Raw genomic sequence first — 17,986 nt, 5'->3', positions numbered from 1 at the left:
TGCATGCGTCGTTGTTTGCCCTTTTAGTTTCCCTGCCACGTATGATTATCTGTTGTTGGTTGCCGCTTGCATTTTCTCGATTCCTGTCAACGGCGGTTGCCGGCTTCGGTAGGTTTTTCTTGGCCTTTCTCGCCGGTTTTCCTGGACCAATTTGGTTTCTTCCCTTCTGGTGCTCCCTATAAATACTGGTCTTTCCCTGCCTCCCTCGCTCATTCTGTGTGCTCTTGCCTGTGCTTTTCCTTCTCTAATCAGCTGTGCGGTTTCTCCGGTGATGGTTGCTTCCGCTGCTGCTCGGTCCAGCCGCCACCGTCGGGGCCGCTCTCCTGGTATTCGAGCCGTTGTTATTGCCCGTGTCTGCCGTGCTGCTGGCCGTCTTTCTTCGCTGGATTTTCCGTCACCGGCAAATGCTGGTGTGCGTGGCCAGCTGGCTGATTCGGGATGCCGTGTCCGGTCCGGGGCTCGCCGGCCATTTCGTTCTTCCCGGACTGGTGAGATTTTTTGCCTTTTTGTCGTTGCAGTTTCCTCTGTACAGATTTTGTGCTACTAAGTCTAGGTTGCCATCTTCTTGATTGGTTACTTCATGCTGTAGGTGTGCACCAATTAGATTCGCGGCGAGATGTTAATGTGGACGTCGATAGTCGCCGTCAAGAGATTTCATTAGGGAAGCGGCCTGTGGATTGTACCATTGGTGAGTGCTCTCGATTCTTGCTGCGTGCATGGGAGTGCCTGTATGTGCCTCTGGCTGCTTTGCTATGTTTCTTCTTGTTGGTTTGATTGTTGTCTACCGTTAGTGCGGGCTCTTCTTCAGCGGTCGCTGGGTCTTTCCCGGCTGTTTGGCTTCCAGCGTGCGACCTGGTTGTTTTTTATTTCTTCCTTTCTTGCTTAGTTTACTTATTTCATGCCTGTGGTGTTGTTCCATCTAGCCATTTGGTGTTGTGCTTATTGGTAGGATTCTAATGTGGTCCATCTAATGGTTTCTTGCAAACACTTCGCCTGTCGAAGTGGTTGACGGATCGAGTATTTGTGTTTCTGGTTTTCCTGCTGGTGTTCATCTTTATGGCTCTTTGGTTGGTGCTACGACTTACCGTTGCCATCCAAGAGTGGTGCCCTTATGTGCCGCCGGTATCTTTGGTTGGCCTACTTCTCTTGGTAAGTCCAATTTTCTAAATATGCATGTGCTTCTCTTGGGTTTTGTGGTGTTCTTTTAGGATTGGTTCTAATTTGTGTACTTGTTTTTCATTTGAGTGATGCCTACTCCTGTTACAGAGCACTCTCGTGTTGTGTGTGCTCGTCGTAAGCGGACTTTGGTGCGATCGTACTGGTCGGGCCGGAAAAGAGGTGTTTTTTTGGTCGTTGTTCTTATTCTTCTCCGGACGCTGATGCATGTGGTCTTATGTTTTTTCTTTCTATTTCCAATATGTGGGATGCAACCTCCGTTTTCTAAAGATTACATCCAACTGCTTAAGGGTGAGTATATATAATTTATGGTTTATGTGTCCGTGCTGCTTTCCATTTGTGTTGCCGACTCGGTGTTCTGTTTTGCAGCTACTTTTAGGGGGCGTTCGTATTATGGTGGACCAGATTTGTGCTGCCGGAAATGTGGGGCTTTTTTTTATCCTGAAATTGTCGCCGCCCTGATAAATATGCTAAATACACATCACCGTTTGGTGGACACGTTCAGAATTGCTCGATAGAGTCTGCACCCCTGGTGTTTCTAAGGTGTCCATTCATTTTTTTGGTGATGACGGTGGTGCTCATGGTACGCGTTTTTCTGGTCCTACTGCTTCTGAGGTTGCGGCGCTCATTGTTGGTGACTTGACGCCTGAATGTAGAAATTTTGATGTGGTTGCGGAAACACGTTCTGGTTCATTGAAGCATGTATCTTCACTGAATTGCAATCTTATGGCTTTGCAATATCCTATACTATTTCCATATGGTGATAAGAGTTATCATCGTGGTATTAGATATGTTGATGGTAATGAACATTTGATTGTTTCCCAATGCAACTGTGTTAGTTGTGGACACTTGGATAGCGACAATGTTGACCGTGATTTGGAGGATGGGGATGTCACCCGTGGTCAGATTACTATGTTGGAGTACTACAAATACTATGCTCACTATCGTGAAGGTGAAATTAATCCTTATACAAGTTGCAGTTGTTTGAGCTAGCAGATTGCCGTTAATGCATATTCTTGTGTAGAGGCTGGTCGGTTGGAGTACCATTTCCATAAACAAGATAAACTTCAGTTTATCGGGGCATATCTGATGCAATGGGTGTACAATAATAAGTGTGCTTGCATGAAGAATGATTGTTGTTCCAAGTGCTTTCCAAAGCCATTTAGTGATGATACAATGGTTGATCGTGTTGGCTATCCGGTTTACCGTCGTTCTGATAACGGGCTTTATGTGCTCAGACAGAAAGACTTACTTTATTTGGGAAATCAATGGGTTGTTTCATACAACATGAAATTGTTGAAGAGGTTTGACGCCCACATAAATGTGGAGTGGTGTAACAGGACAAATTTATTGAAATACCTGTTTAAATATCTTACAAAGGGTCATGATGTGGTTCATATGCGTTTCTACGCTCAAGATAAACCTAGCGGTGTTTTTACTGTGCCTTCTCCTACTGGCAGAAACGAGATTGACGAGTACATCAAATGTACGTTCGCAGATAGATTTAGTTAAATTTATGTAACTTGTTGTAGTGTTGTTATAATTGTTGAACATATGGCTAGGTATCTTTCTGCTTGTGAGGCTTTTTGGAGACTGTTTGCGTATAATATTCATGGTCGTCAACCTTCCGTCGAGAGATTGGTTGTGCATATACCTAATATGAACAGGGTCATATTTGCCGAGACTGATAACCTAGGAAATGTTTTGGATGATCCTTCGGCTGCTAAAACTATGCTTACTGAATGGTTTGCTGCCACCAAAAGCATGTGTCTGCTAGGTCTTTAACATACCTTGATTTTCCAAGTCAGTGGGTTAGGAATAAAAGTGGTAAGCTGTGGACTAAGCAGAAGATTAACAAGAAGCAAAAGAAAGAGCAGCTGAAATGGCTTTAGAAGATTTTCAAAAGGATAGTTCCAGAGAATCCTCCATAACATACGAAGGAGAACCAGCAAATACAGAAGATGGAGTAAAAGAAAAAGCGGCCGAAATGGCTTTAGAATGTATATGTGCAGATTATAATATTTCCGTCAATGATCATAATTACTATGCTCTTGAAGTTACAAAGGAAAAAACTTTTTACAGAGCACAGACAAAGCAATGGCAGTTCAATATGGCCCGTCAGCAAGTAGCTACACAGCAAAACGAGCTTACAAGACAAACAATAATCCTAGCAAAAATATGCAACAACTTGTTTGATATATTGCCACTTTTAAGACAAACAAGTAGTACCCTCAGCGCCCAGACATCGATGATCCTGTCATCACGTACACAGGCGCGCATCCTCCTGTTGGACGTGTACAAGCATTTGCAAAATATCTGTACCACTTTATCACGGACACCAATCTTGCAGGAGGATATACGAGGATGATGTAATCCATCGGAGATTGCTTTTAACTTACGATGTAATCCATCGGAGATTGCTTTTAACTTACTTACGCGTTGTGTTTGTGTCTCTATATATAGTCCACTACGTAGAATGGACTGTATATAGTTTGAATAATTAGTTTGTTTCAGGAGTCTGCCACTTTTAATTGCTCTCTTTGTAGCCATCCATTTGCAAGATTTTAATAAATTTGCATCTTTTGTGTCTCGAATGTTTCTATATACCGTTTTGACTTGCTTCAATTAGAAAATAGACGATTATGCAATGGACTACATACATTCGCAAGTAATGACCAAGCGCGGCGTGCCGCCGCGCGGGTTAGGCTAGTAACAATTATTAAGGTTTAAAACTAATCCCGTAGGTAAATGTAGAGGTAGCGTGCCGACGGCGATCACATTGACATTGGAACCATTCCCGACGCGCATCCTCACCTCGTCCTTCGCCAGTCTCCGCTTATTCCGCAGCTCCTGTTTTGAGTTATAAATGTGAGCAACCGCACCGGTATCAAATACCCAGGAGCTACTACGAGTACTGGTAAGGTACACATCAATTACATGTATATCACATATACCTTTAGTGTTGCCGGCCTTCTTGTCCGCTAAGTATTTGGGGCAGTTCCGCTTCCAGTGTCCCTTTCCCTTGCAATAAAAGCACTCAGTCTCAGGTTTGGGTCCATTCTTTGACTTCTTCCCGGCAACTGGTTTACTGGGCGTGGCAACTCCCTTGCCGTCCTTCTTGAAGTTCTTCTTACTCTTGCCTTTCTTGAAACTAGTGGTTTTATTGACCATCAACACTTGATGTTCCTTTTTGATTTCCACCTCCGCTGATTTCAGCATTGAAAATACTTCAGGAATAGTTTTCACCATCCCCTGCATATTGTAGTTCATCACAAAGCTCTTGTAGCTAGGTGGGAGCGACTAAAGGATTCTGTCAATGACCGCCTCATCCGGGAGGTTAATGTCCAGCTGGGACAAGCGATTGTGCAACCCAGACATTTTGAGTATGTGCTCACTGACAGAACTATTTTCCTCCATCTTACAACTGTAGAACTTGTCGGAGACTTCATATCTCTCGACCTGGGCATGAGCTTGGAAAACCATTTTCAGCTCTTCGAACATCTCATATGCTCCGTGTCGCTCAAAACGCTTTTGGAGCCCCAGTTCTAAGCTGTAAAGCATGCCGCACTGAACGAGGGAGTAATCATCAGCACGTGACTGCCAAGCGTTCATAACGTCTTGGTTCTCTGAGATGGGTGCATCACCTAGCGGTGCTTCTAGGACATATGCTTTCCTGGCAATTATTGATGATGATCCTCAGGTTCCAGACCCAGTCTGTATACTTGCTGCCATCATCTTTCAGCTTGGTTTTCTCTAGGAACGCGTTGAAGTTGAGGTTGACATGAGCGTTAGCCATTTGATCTACAAGACATTTTGCAAAGGTTTTTAGACTAAGTTCATGATAATTAAGTTCATCTAATCAAATTATTTAATGAACTCCCACTCAGACAGACATCCCTCTAGTCATCTAAGTGATACATAATCCGAGTCAACTAGGATGTGTCCGATCATCACGTGAGACGGACTAGTCATCATCGGTGAACATCTTCATGTTGATCGTATCTTCTATACGACTCATGTTCGACCTTTCGGTCTTCCGTGTTCCGAGGCCATGTCTGTACATGCTAGGCTCGTCAAGTCAACCTAAGTGTATTGCGTGTGTAAATATGGCTTACACCCATTGTATTCGAACGTTAGAATCTATCACACCCGATCATCACGTGGTGCTTCGAAACAACGAACCTTCGCAACGGTGCACAGTTAGGGGAAACACTTTCTTGAAATTATGTGAGGGATCATCTTATTTAAGCTACCGTCGTTCTAAGCAAATAAGATGTAAAACATGATAAACATCACATGCAATCAAATAGTGACATGATATGGTCAATATCATTTGCTCCTTTTGATCTCCATCTTCGGGGCGCCATGATCATCATCGTCACCGGCATGACACCATGATCTCCATCATCATGATCTCCATCATCGTGTCTTCATGAAGTTGTCTCGTCATCTATTACTTCTACTACTATAGCTAACGGTTTAGCAATAAAGTAAAGTAATTACATGACGTTTATGTTGACACGCAAGTCATGAATAAATTAAGACAACTCCTATGGCTCCTGCCGGTTGTCATACTCATCGACATGCAAGTCGTGATTCCTATTACAAGAACATGATCAATCTCATACACCACATATATCATTCATCACATCCTTTTGGCCATATCACATCACATGGCACATGATGCAAAAACAAGTTAGACGTCCTATAATTGTTGTTACAGGTTTTTTTTACGTGACTGCTATAGGTTTCTAGCAAGAACGTTTTTTACCTACGCCAAAAACACAACGTGATATGCCAATTTCTATTTACCCTTCATAAGGACCCTTTTCATCGAATCCGATCCTACTAAAGTGGGAGAGACAGACACCCGCTAGCCACCTTATGCAACTAGTGCATGTCAGTCGGTGGAACTAGTCTCACGTAAGCGTACATGTAAGATCGGTCCGGGCCGCTTCATCCCACGATGCCGCCGAATCAGGATAAGACTAGTAACGGCAAGTAAATTGACAAAATCAACGCCCACAACAACTTGTGTTCTACTCGTGCATAGAAACTACGCATAGACCTAGCTCATGATGCCACTGTTGGGGAACGTAGCAGAATTTTAAAATTTTCTACGCATCACCAAGATCAATCTATGGAGTCATCTAGCAACGAGGGAAAAGGAGGGTGCATCTACATACCCTTGTAGATCGTGAGCGGAAGCGTTCAAGAGAACGGGGTTGATCGAGTCGTACTCGCCGTGATCCAAATCACAAATGACCAAGTGCCGAACGGACGGCACCTCCGCGTTCAACACACGTACGGTTGGGAAGACGTCTCCTCCTTCTTGATCCAGCAAGGGGAAGGAGAGGTTGATGGAGATCCAGCAGCACGACGGCGTGGTGGTGGAAGCAGCGGTGATCTCGGCAGGGCTTCGCCAAGCTCCAACGAGAGAGAGAGAGAGAGAGGTGTTACGAGGGGAGAGGGAGGCGCCAAGGGCTTGGGTGCGGCTGCCCTCCCTCCCCCCACTATATATAGGACCCCTAGGGGGGGCCCATCCCTAGGAGATCCAATCTCCAAGGGAGGGCGGCGGTCAAGGGGGGAAACTTGCCCCCCAAGTCAGGTGGGGCGCCCACCACCCCTAGGGTTTCCAACCCTAGGCGCAGGGGGAGGCCCATGGGGGGCGCACCAGCCCACCAGAGGCTGGTTCCCCTCCCACTTCAGCCCATGGGGCCCTCCGGGATAGGTGGCCCCACCCGGTGGACCCCCGGGACCCTTCCGGTGGTCCCGGTACAATACCGATTGCCCCCGAAACTTTCCCGATGGCCGAAACTGGACTTCCTATATATAAATCTTCACCTCCGGACCATTCCGGAACTCCTCGTGATGTCTGGGATCTCATCCGGGACTTCGAACAACTTTCGGGTTACCGCATACTAATATCTCTACAACCCTAGCGTCACCGAACCTTAAGTGTGTAGACCCTACGGGTTCGGGAGACATGCAGACATGACCGAGACGACTCTCCGGTCAATAACCAACAGCGGGATCTGGATACCCATGCTGGCTCCCACATGTTCCACGATGATCTCATCGGATGAACCACGATGTCAAGGATTCAATCAATTCCGTATTCAATTCCCTTTGTCAATCGGTACGTTACTTGCCCGAGATTCGATCCTCGGTATCCCAATACCTCGTTCAATTTCGTTACCGGCAAGTCACTTTACTCGTACCGCAATGCATGATCCCGTGACCAAACACTTGGCCACATTGAGCTCATTGTGATGATGCATTACCGAGTGGGCCCAGAGATACCTCTCCGTCATACGGAGTGACAAATCCCAGTCTCGATCCGTGTCAACCCAACAGATACTTTCGGGGATACCTGTAGTATACCTTTATAGTCACCCAGTTATGTTGTGACGTTTGGTACACCCAAAGCACTCCTACGGCATCCGGGAGTTACACGATCTCATGGTCTAAGGAAATGATACTTGACATTGGAAAAGCTCTAGCAAACGAACTACACGATCTCATGGTCTAAGGAAATGATACTTGACATTGGAAAAGCTCTAGCAAACGAACTACATGATCTTGTGATATGCTTAGGATTAGGTCTTGTCCATCACATCATTCTCCTAATGATGTGATCCCGTCATCAATGACATCCAATGTCCATAGTCAGGAAACCATGACTATCTATTGATCAACGAGCTAGTTAACTAGAGGCTCACTAGAGACATGTTGTGGTCTATGTATTCACACATGTATTACGATTTCCGGATAACACAGTTATAGCATGAACAATAGACAATTACCATGAACAAGGAAATATAATAATAACCATTTTATTATTGGCTCTAGGTCATATTTCCAACAGTTGGTGCCACCAACCAGGACCAAAGGCCCTCCTGCCTGGGCTCGGCGCACCGGCCACGTGGAGGCCCATCTGTTCCGGTTCGTGTAAGAACCGGGACTAAAGGGTTAGGGCATTAGTAACGACCATTTAGTCCCGGTTCACAGGGACTAAAGGGTTAGGGCATTAGTAATGACTCTTTAGTCCCGGTTCACAAACCGGGACAAAAGACCCTTATCAACCGGGACGAATGGAGTTTTTTCTACTAGTGCCCTTTTTGTACAGACCGTGTACCATCCATTGATGATGTTCTCATCTTTTTTGTAGTATTACATCAGATTTCGTGTTCTATCTTTCCGGCAAAAAAAAAAGAAGAAAAAAAGATTTCGTGTTCTATCAGATGGCTGTGACAGGTTAGTAGATTCTGAGAAAGAAAATGGAGCCAATTCGGGGATAGTTGGATCTCAACTACGTGAGTGGATCACGGGATTTGTTTTTGTTACTGCTTGCTTAATTTCTTTGGTGCCGAATGATGTGGCACGTAGTACGCCCTCAACTGTCCCACCTACCTGCCACATCAGTGCACAGAAGCCATAGCAGCCGGCCGGCCACTTGAAGCAGTTCAGACCTGAATGAACGAAAGAAACGACACACCTCAACGTGCCACCGTACAAAACCCGGAGACCCGCCGCGCCCAGAGGCAAAACAATCGTCCACCCGCGCGCACGCACGCGCGCACGCGCTGGCACGCCTGCAGGTGCGCGAGCACGCCGCCATGCAGCCACGTCCGGGAAGACCCCGCGGCCGCCACTCTCTTCCCCCGGCCGCGGCGGGCGTGCTCCGGTGCCTCGTCCTCGCCGGGGCCGTCGCCGTCGCCGCCGCGGGCGCGGACGCGGTCGCGGCGCCGGCGATCCTGGACACGGTGTGCGGGTCCAGGCAGGCGGCCGACCCGGAGTCCTTCGACGTGAGCTTCGTCAACACCCTGGAGCTCATCTACCAGAACGTGACGCGCTCCGGCTTCGGCGCCGCCTCCTCCGGCTCCGGCGGCAACTTCTCCGTCTTCGGGCTCGGCCAGTGCCTCGCCTACCTCTCCCCGACCGACTGCCAGCTCTGCTACGCGCAGAGCCGCGTGAAGCTGCCCCACTGCCTCCCGGCCGACGGCGGCCGCATCTACGTCGACGGCTGCTTCCTCCGCTACGGCGCCGGCGACTTCACCGCCGCCGCCACCGACGCCAGCGACACGTTCCTGTGCTCCAACGACACCGCGCCGGCGACCCCGGCGTTCGCGGCCGCGGCCGCCGCGCTGGTGCGCAACGTCACGGCGACCGCGCCGGGTGCGAGGGGGTACTACTACGCCGGGTCGGCGTCGGCGTCCGCGATGCCGACCGGCGCGCGGGTGTACGCGGCGGCGCAGTGCTGGAGGTCGCTGAACGCCACCGCGTGCGCGGCATGCACGGCCAGCGCGCGCGACCGGGTGGTGCGGCAGTGCCTTCCCGGCGCCGCCGAGGGGTACGGGCTCAACGCCGGCTGCGTCGTCAGGTACTCCACGCAGCCCTTCTACCTGCCGGCGAAAGCCGGCGGCGGCAGCGGATCATCCAGTGAGTACAGCACACACATTCTCGGTCGTAATTCCGTTCTTGGTCCAAGTGTCGTGCCGTGTCGTGTCTGAATTTTGCTGACAGCAACGGCGCATTCACGTACCGATATTTCAGGTTTCAGAGCCTGAAAACAGCAACAAAAAAATATCCGTATGAAACGCCATGAAAATGACATCTTTTTTCTTCTTCTTCCGAATTAATTATCCATGGCAGACCGGCACATAATCATCATCGTCTTCGCCTCCATCCTCTCCGCCATGGCGGTCGTCGGCATAGTATTCATCTGGACACGAATGAGGCCCAGGAGAGACGACCTCCACGACGGTATGCAAAACTGTAAAATTGCAACCACATAGTGCATCTGAATATCTGATGCTGCACTAATACTATGATAATCTGACGAGAGTTTCTGACACTGTGTAGACATGGACGGCTCAGGCGAGATCATCCGCACCATCATGTCGTCGCAGCTCGGCTTCCGGTACGAGGAGCTGCGCAAGGCGACCGATGACTTCAATCAGATCAACAAGCTCGGCCAGGGCGGCTACGGTTCAGTTTACAAGGTATGTACATTGCCGTGCCATTTGGAACACCGCACATTTTGGCACAATGCAACACTGAATTTCATCGATCATCTTTCTTGAAATGCTTGCTTCATCTGAAGTTGACATCCTGATAATATATGATGGATATCACAGGGCGTGCTTCCGGATGGCCGGGAGATCGCCGTGAAGCGGCTCTACCTCAACACGCGGCAGTGGACCGACCAGTTCTTCAACGAGGTGAAGCTCGTCAGCCAGGTGCAGCACAAGAACCTCGTCAAGCTCCTCGGGTGCAGCGTCGAGGGCCCCGAGAGCCTCCTCGTCTACGAGTACCTCTGCAACACCAGCCTCGATCACTACCTCTTTGGTAAGAAAAATAAAAAAAAACCCTGCATTCTGGAAAAACATGTCATACTACTTGAAATGGTAGATTTTCATTTTAACTCATCCTAAATGCTTGGTGATGCAGATGCTTTCAAGAAGAATGCGTTGGACTGGGAGCGGCGGTCGGAGATCGTCCTCGGGGCGGCGGAGGGTTTGTCATACCTCCACAGTGGCTCCGAGGTCAGGATCATACATAGGGACATCAAGGCCAGCAATGTGATGTTGGATGAGAGGTTCAGACCTAAGATTGGCGATTTCGGCTTGGCAAGGAACTTCATGGAAGATCAGACCCACCTCAGCACCGGCCTCGCCGGAACATTGTAAGTTCACTTGTCCAAAACATCTAATCTGGTCACCTCGCCAAAAAAAAGCCATCTAATCTGATCAAGGGTTGAAGGAAATGTTGCGATAAATTGTGCAATGTGTCCGAAGAAATAGAACCGACCATGCCTACATTTTTGCAGTGGATATATGGCTCCGGAGTACATCGTTCACGGGCAGCTGACGGAGAAGGCCGACATCTATAGCTACGGCGTGCTGGTCCTTGAGATCGTCACCGGCCGCAAGAACCACAACTCCGTGGCGTCATCGGCCGAGGGGTTGTCCCTCATGTCACAGGTACATTAATTCTCCCATTTCACCTCTTTTGTCAAGTACTAGCATACTGTAGCATTTCAGACAACCTGATGCTGGCATCCTTCCATCTTCAGTTATGGAAGCACTACAACGCCGGCACCCTCATGGAGCTCCTGGACCCGAACCTCCGCGACCAATGCTCGGAGGCGGAAGCTCTCAAGGTGTTCCAAGTCGGGCTGCTGTGCGCGCAGGCGTCGCCGAACCTCAGACCCCCGATGTGGAAGGTGGTGGAGATGCTGGGAAGTGGTGATAGGGTGCTGCCCCGGCCTACCGAGCCTCCGTTCATCAACATAAAGGGGTCGAACGCGAAGAGCGAAAGCTCGGGGTCATCAATGTCTCTGATGTCGAACTCCGACAAGTCGCCGTTCTCGACGAATCAGCTGTCGGTTAGTGGGGTGCAGGCAAGGTGATTAACAGCAGGGTGTGAAGGATCATCTTAACATTTTTTCCCCATTGTTTATGGTAGGATGATCTTCTTGAGTACTGACTGAAAGTGTTCCGATCATAGAATCTTGTTTGTAAGATGTAAGTAAGCAAGCAGATGAATGGTAGTTTTGTCATAGAAGTGCAGTCTTCAACTCCAACAACACCATGTCAGCCGAAATCAACTAAAACTCACATCTTTTTCTCCCATGTGCTCTTCACAGTGACGAGATTTAATCAACGTCTAACAGCAGGTAAAAAAGAGAGGAAAAAGTCATGGAATGCACATAAAACACAACAGACAAACGAAAAAGTGAGAGAATTCAGAAATTTCATACTACGATTTTGGTCTAGGTGATGGACCGATAGGCGATAGCTTCTGGATAACTTTAGAACCAAGCAAATTACCTTTTGGAAAAGTCAAAACACGCGATGATTAACAGAGAGCGATTTGAGAACTGAGATGGACCGGCAGCGGTTCTGCTGGAAAATTGTTGGGCTGTGTATGCATGTGGTGTGTATGCGGTCTGGTCGCTGTCGATTTTGTTTGGGAAGTCCAAATTTACCGCTGAGAACGGGTGAAGCAGGGCTTAATTGACCCAGCCGTCCAAGAGGGAGACGGTTCAACAACCATCATCAATCGTCATCTTTCTTTGTCTTAGCAGTTCTTTTTGTTTCGACTCATGCGACTTCCGACTTGTATGCAGTATTCTCTTTGGACACGTATACTTGCCAGTGTGCAGTGAAATTTGCACCACCGATTCCCTAAAAGAACACAGGAAGAGAATATTTATAAAAATCCGTGGGACCATGGCTTTGCACATGATGGACCGACAAACAACTCTCAAAACAGGTTTTCGTCCCGCTTTATAAATAAAACAACCGACAATAAGTTCAAGTATCACACTGAAAATCGAGTAGTCTGCTGGGACAACAACTCAAACATGCCCAAAAAAAGCTAAAAAGAAAGATGAAAAAAAGACCACCAAGTAAGTGACAGTGTTTTTATACTTGAATTCTGCTTTTTATAAAGCTATGATACGCCTAGGCGTACTTTCGAAAAAGAAAAAGGAAAAAATGACCAAGTGGCCGGAAGCTTAGCATATCTACGCCGAAGCAAGACGGCGTGCGATAGCAGTCAACGCATCCACCATGAATCCAAACCGGTCACGATCCCACTGTCTAGAGACCGGGTGCGAATGCTGCAAAAATGCAAGGAATTTAAAGATAGAGTCAAACTGTCTAAGAAAGATCCGGTCAATCATCATCTTGTTACACGCCGTCCACAAATTCCAAGCTAGCGCCGCGAACATAGCTAGAAGAGACGTCTCCTCCTCCCAGTCTGGTTGGTACGAGTTTATAGGAGGTCTAGGGCCTCCCAATCAGACCCTAGAGCCCGGGTGCGAATGCTGCAAAAATGCAAGGAATTTAAAGATAGAGTCAGGCTGTCTAAGGAAGATCCGGTCAATCATCATCTTGTTACACGCCGTCCACAAATTCCAAGCTAGCGCCGCGAACATAGCTAGAAGAGACGTCTCCTCCTCCCAGTCTGGTTGGTACGAGTTTATAGGAGGTCTAGGGCCTCCCAATCAGACCCTAGAGCCTCACAGACAAAGCTCCACAGGAATATCACCGTAGTGCAAGAGAAGATGTGGGTCCCCATCAACACCATAAAAGGGGCACAACCCATCACCAAGGCCATGCCGCTTGAGCAGCTCCGTTCCAGATGGGAGGTGATCCCATAGCAATTGCCAAACACAAATCTTGATCTTCAGTGGTATGGGCACTTTCCATAGTGGAAAAGTCCATGACAGGGGCAACCGCTAGCATAAGGCGTGGTATGCCAAGCCAACCGAGAAGATACCAGAGGGGGTCAACCGCCAAGACAAGGTGTCGGCCCACAAGTTGGACCACTCAATGGACGCCATGGGCCCAAATGTCCGAAGGAACAAGATGTTCTACTGGCCACTTTGGGCGCCGTGAAAACCAATGCCATCGGATTCGAGCACATAGCGAACACATTGGGGAACTTCGTACACAGTGAAGCGCCTCCAACCCACGGGTCAAGCCAGAAGAGGGTCCCCCCCTTCTTTGCCTATGGACAGAGAAATTCTAGTGCAGCTCATGTTTGATCTGCTGGATGAATTTTCAGAATCAAGACCCTTTCCTGCGCTCACAAGCAAGAAGGTGTCGCCCTGCAAATACTTACCCTAGACCAGCTGCAACCATAGACCCTTTCCTCCCCACGTTGTATCTGTCAGACACATCTAAGTATAAGGGCCACATTCATGCGACGGGACGCAAGAATGCCAATCTCACCCAAGTCTTTTGGCATGCACACATCGGCCCACATGACCATATAGTATTTTTGTCGGCTATCCGTCGCTCTCCAAAAAAAAAATGAGAGAGGTCTTTGTCAAAGGAGCTATGGACCCCTTCCGGCAAGATATACAACCCCATCATATACATGGAAAGACTAGATAGGGAGGGGTGAATAAGAACGGTCTTACTCCCTTTAGACTTAAAGCGATTGCACCGTGGCTTTGACCTAGACGTGATTTTTTTTTCTACTACGTTTCTCACCATATTTTTCGATAAAGAACAATATAAGTTTTATGGCGTACTTATACATTTGTTAGTCAATCTACGGTCAAAATTTGGCATAAAATATGAAGGGGCCAATAAATCTAGATGGAGATAGTACGCAACAACATATATATTTTTAAGGAATACAGATCCTATATATGATACAAAGAGTAAAGAAAAATATACGCAGAATCCTATACATATCCTACACTCAAGTACAAAGGTTACACAACGATATATAGACACACATTAACGAAACGCTCTGCGTCTTTTCATAACCTTATCTTGAAGGCGATCCACACAACAGAAAACATAAGTCCTCCACGTCTTGAAGAAAACTAGAGACCCCAACCACAGCCAAAATCCAAGGACGAGTCCAGCAATTATTGAGTAGTAGAAATACACGGTTTCAAGTTCTACGTCCAGTGTTTCCACAGTACCCGAAGAACCTTTGGAGCATGCGACCAATGGATATCCGCAAAGCCCAGAATTGTTGTTGTAAATGGAAGGGTCGTCCAGTGTTTGGAGCTGATTCCCAGTTGGTATCTCGCCAGAGAGATTATTATTGGAGAGACTGAGAGAGCTAAGAGACGGCAGTTTCGAGATGCTCGAAGGAATTGCACCAGATAATTCATTCCACGAGCAGTCAAGGGATTCCAGCAGTTTGAGATCACCAATGTTTTCAGGGATGTGGCCTGACAAATGGTTCCTTGACAGATTCAGAAACCGGAGGCCCCAGAGATTTGCTAGCTCAGTTGGAATCTCACCAGAGAACGAATTGCCTGATAAATCGATACCTACCATAAGTGCAATCGTCCCTTGGAATGTGTAGCTCTTCATCTTCCAGTTGACATCGATCCGGTCGACAAAATTCATCGCACCATCTAGATGTAGAACTTGATGGTGGATTAGTGAAGTCATGTTGAACTCTGTCTGTGGTTTCATCATGGATGTTAAATTGGCAAGCAAACCCTGCGGCATGGGACCTGAAAATCGGTTGGCAGCTAGGTCGAGTAGCTGGAGATGGGAGAGCTGTGACAGTTGCCAGGGAATGCTACCACTAAACGAGTTCGACCGCAGCCGGAGAATCCTCAGGAAAGGAAGATTTGAGCCTATCCATGATGGAATTTGGCTGGAAAAGTAGTTGCCACCGATATCAAGGACAATGAGCTGCTTACACTTCTTCAGTATAGTTGGGAACTCACCTGTGAGTCTGTTATTTGCCAAATGCAATGATTCCAATGACGATAAATTAGCAGACCCAGATGACGGAACCTTCCCGGAGAAACCATTGCTTGACAAATCTAGGAACAATAGATCCTCCAAGTCCCATAGGCAGTTAGGGAGCTCACCCCACAGTTGGTTGCTAGATAAATCCAACAGTGCCAATGATGCGATTTCGCAAAATGTCCGGGGGAAGCTCCCCGAGAAACTATTGTTGGCAAAGGCAGCTGAGAGCAATTTCTTACTGCCAATGCTTGGGATTGTACCGGTGAACTTGTTGTTACTGAAGTCAAGACTGTAGAGATCTTTGAGCGATGAAATAGTTGCAGGTAGCTCACCCTCGAGCTGGTTACCGTTGAGATCAAGGTTTTGTAGTAAGGACATACTGCCAATTTCAGGGGGCACCAAGCCAGTGAGGCCGTTGAAGGACAGAGCCATGCCGACAAGCAGCTTGAGGCTTCGGATAGAAGCAGGGATCGGTCCGGACTCGAGGCCCGTCAAGCTGCCGATCTCCGCCGGGATGACGCCGGTAAGGTTGTTGGCCTCGAGCGCCAAGAACCGCAGCTTGCCTGCTCTGCCGATCTCCGGCGGTACGCTTCCGGTGAACGAATTGTAGTGCAGGAAGAAGAGAGTTACCTCAGGCCAGCTAGTGAAGAGCTCAGGAGGAATAACACCCGAGAGGTTGTTTCTTGACAGGTAGAGCTCCCTCATCTTGGCCATCCCGGCGAAGGACGGTGGCAGCTCGCCGGAGAGGCTGTTCCTGGACAGGTCCAAGAAGGTGAGAGCTCTCAGGCGCCCCAGCTCCGGCGGAATCGTACCCACGAGCCGCACGGCCTGCAGGTCCAGCCGCCGCAGCGCGGCGAGCTTGGCGAGGGAGCCCGGGATCCGCCCACCGAGCGGGTTGTTCCGGAGGACAAGAGCTCGCAGGCCGCGCAGCGTCCCGAGCGCCGCCGGTATGCCGCCGGTGAGGTTGTTGCTGGAAAGGTCGAGCGAGGCAAGCGAGGCCAGGAGGGAGACGTTGGCGGGGATGGCGCCCGCGAGACGGTTGCCGCTGAGGTTGAGGCTTGCGAGCGCCGGCAACGCGGAGAAATCCAAGGCGTCGAGCGTGCCTGCGACTCCGGCCCCCGGAACCGTGAGCGCGGCGATACGGCCGGCCGCGTTGCACGCGACGCCGGACCAAGAACCGCACGGGGAGCTGGCCGGCGACCATGACGAGAGCGGAGAAGAGGCGTTTGCGTCGGAGATCCTCAGGGTGGACTTCCATGTCAGAAGTGCTTTGGCTTCAGCAGCTTCGCCTGAGGGGGAGACGGCGCCGCATGTGCATGCCAGTAGCAGGAGCAAGAGGAGACGAGCTTTGGTGCTCGTTGCTCTGGATTCCATGGCATCCGCTGCAGTTTGTCTGGGGAGCAAGAGCAACTCTTGTAGTGATTTGCTCCTTTCTCCCCGCGTATCGTTGGTATGGATTGGCGACGATTTTTCAGACGAGCAGCAAATGCCATCGTCTGACAGAAAATGGTTGAGCTATGTAATGTGGGCTGGTCGTTGTCGATTTCCTGAAGGCAAGTCCGAACTTGTTCAAGTGTTGAGAACAAGTGGAGTGGCTTAATTGACTCAGACGTCTAAGATGGAGACGGTTACCCGAGGAGGCGCAAACTCTTTTTGCACGGTTAGGTCATGTATATTTTTCACATAAACCTATTAAACCCAAATATGAAACCCACATGTCAACTTGTGAAACTAATTATATGGAAGTGTGTTAACATTTTTATTTCAAACGCATAAAATAAGTTATTTCATAAATGTGCAATTGAGATAGATATGATTTTTTTTAGAGAAGCCAGTGAAAAGTAAATGCACCTACTGAAAGTGAAAAAGATGTGAAACTAAAATCCCAACTTGCGAAAATAACATTTTTCACATAAACCCATTAAACCCAAATAAGAAACTCAAATGTCAACTTGTGAAACTATTATTTGGAAGTGTGTAAAATTTTTATTTCAAAAGAGTAAAAAAAGTTATTTCAATGTGCAATTGAAATAGATGTGATTTTTGTGAAAGAAGCCAATGAAAAGTAAAATGCACTTACTGAAAGTGAAACTAAAATCTCAACTTGTGAAAATAACATTTTTCACATAAGCTTATTAAACTCGAATGTCAACTTGCGAAACTAATTATTTGGAAGTGTGTAACATTTTTATTTCAAAAGAGTAAAATAAGTTATTTCATAAATGTGCAATTGAGATAGATATGATTTTTTTAGAGAAGCCAGTGAAGAGTAAATACACCTACTGAAAGTGAAAAAGATGTGAAACTAAAATCCCAACTTGCGAAAATAACATTTTTCACATAAACCCATTAAACCCAAATAAGAAACTCAAATGTCAACTTGTGAAACTATTATTTGGAAGTGTGTAAATTTTTTATTTCAAAAGAGTAAAAAAAGTTATTTCAATGTGCAATTGAAATAGATGTGATTTTTGTGAAAGAAGCCAATGAAAAGTAAAATGCACTTACTGAAAGTGAAACTAAAATCTCAACTTGTGAAAATAACATTTTTCACATAAGCTTGTTAA

At 47.7% G+C, this 17,986-nt stretch overlaps 1 protein-coding gene, 1 long non-coding RNA gene and 1 pseudogene across 2 annotated transcripts; 2 read left to right on the top strand and 1 right to left on the bottom strand.

Moving 5' to 3' along the window:
* The first annotated feature begins 227 nt into the window (after positions 1-227).
* On the top strand, positions 228-2,923 carry LOC119365327. The gene is made up of 3 exons (XR_005175471.1): positions 228-488; positions 590-1,467; positions 1,546-2,923. It is a non-coding gene; the product is annotated as an uncharacterized LOC119365327 (long non-coding RNA).
* A 5,778-nt stretch (positions 2,924-8,701) lies between these two features.
* LOC119363517 (cysteine-rich receptor-like protein kinase 2) lies at positions 8,702-11,745 on the top strand. Its single transcript, XM_037628890.1, has 7 exons — positions 8,702-9,618; positions 9,832-9,942; positions 10,042-10,181; positions 10,317-10,527; positions 10,630-10,864; positions 11,009-11,162; positions 11,255-11,745. The coding sequence occupies exons 1-7, from the start codon at positions 8,796-8,798 to the stop codon at positions 11,588-11,590; spliced, it is 2,010 nt and encodes a 669-aa protein (XP_037484787.1). The 5' UTR covers positions 8,702-8,795; the 3' UTR covers positions 11,591-11,745.
* Positions 11,746-14,307: 2,562 nt separating this feature from the next.
* LOC119365240 lies at positions 14,308-16,912 on the bottom strand (annotated as a pseudogene).
* Positions 16,913-17,986: the final 1,074 nt, after the last annotated feature.

This window comes from Triticum dicoccoides, chromosome 1A (genome assembly GCF_002162155.2).
Source record: "Triticum dicoccoides isolate Atlit2015 ecotype Zavitan chromosome 1A, WEW_v2.0, whole genome shotgun sequence".
Classification (NCBI taxonomy): Eukaryota; Viridiplantae; Streptophyta; class Magnoliopsida; order Poales; family Poaceae; genus Triticum; species Triticum dicoccoides.
Note: the sequence above shows the minus strand (reverse complement) of the source record. Positions and strands in the feature narration are given on the sequence as shown.

What these genes read in the sequence shown, in the direction of transcription:
- LOC119363517 (XM_037628890.1), top strand. Translation starts at nt 8,796, where the DNA reads ATGCAGCCACGTCCGGGAAGACCCCGCGGCCGCCACTCTCTTCCCCCG. An exon ending in CGGCGGCAGCGGATCATCCA is followed by an intron (nt 9,619 to 9,831) that starts GTGAGTACAGCA and finishes TATCCATGGCAG; the next exon opens with ACCGGCACATAATCATCATC. An exon ending in GCTACGGTTCAGTTTACAAG is followed by an intron (nt 10,182 to 10,316) that starts GTATGTACATTG and finishes TGGATATCACAG; the next exon opens with GGCGTGCTTCCGGATGGCCG.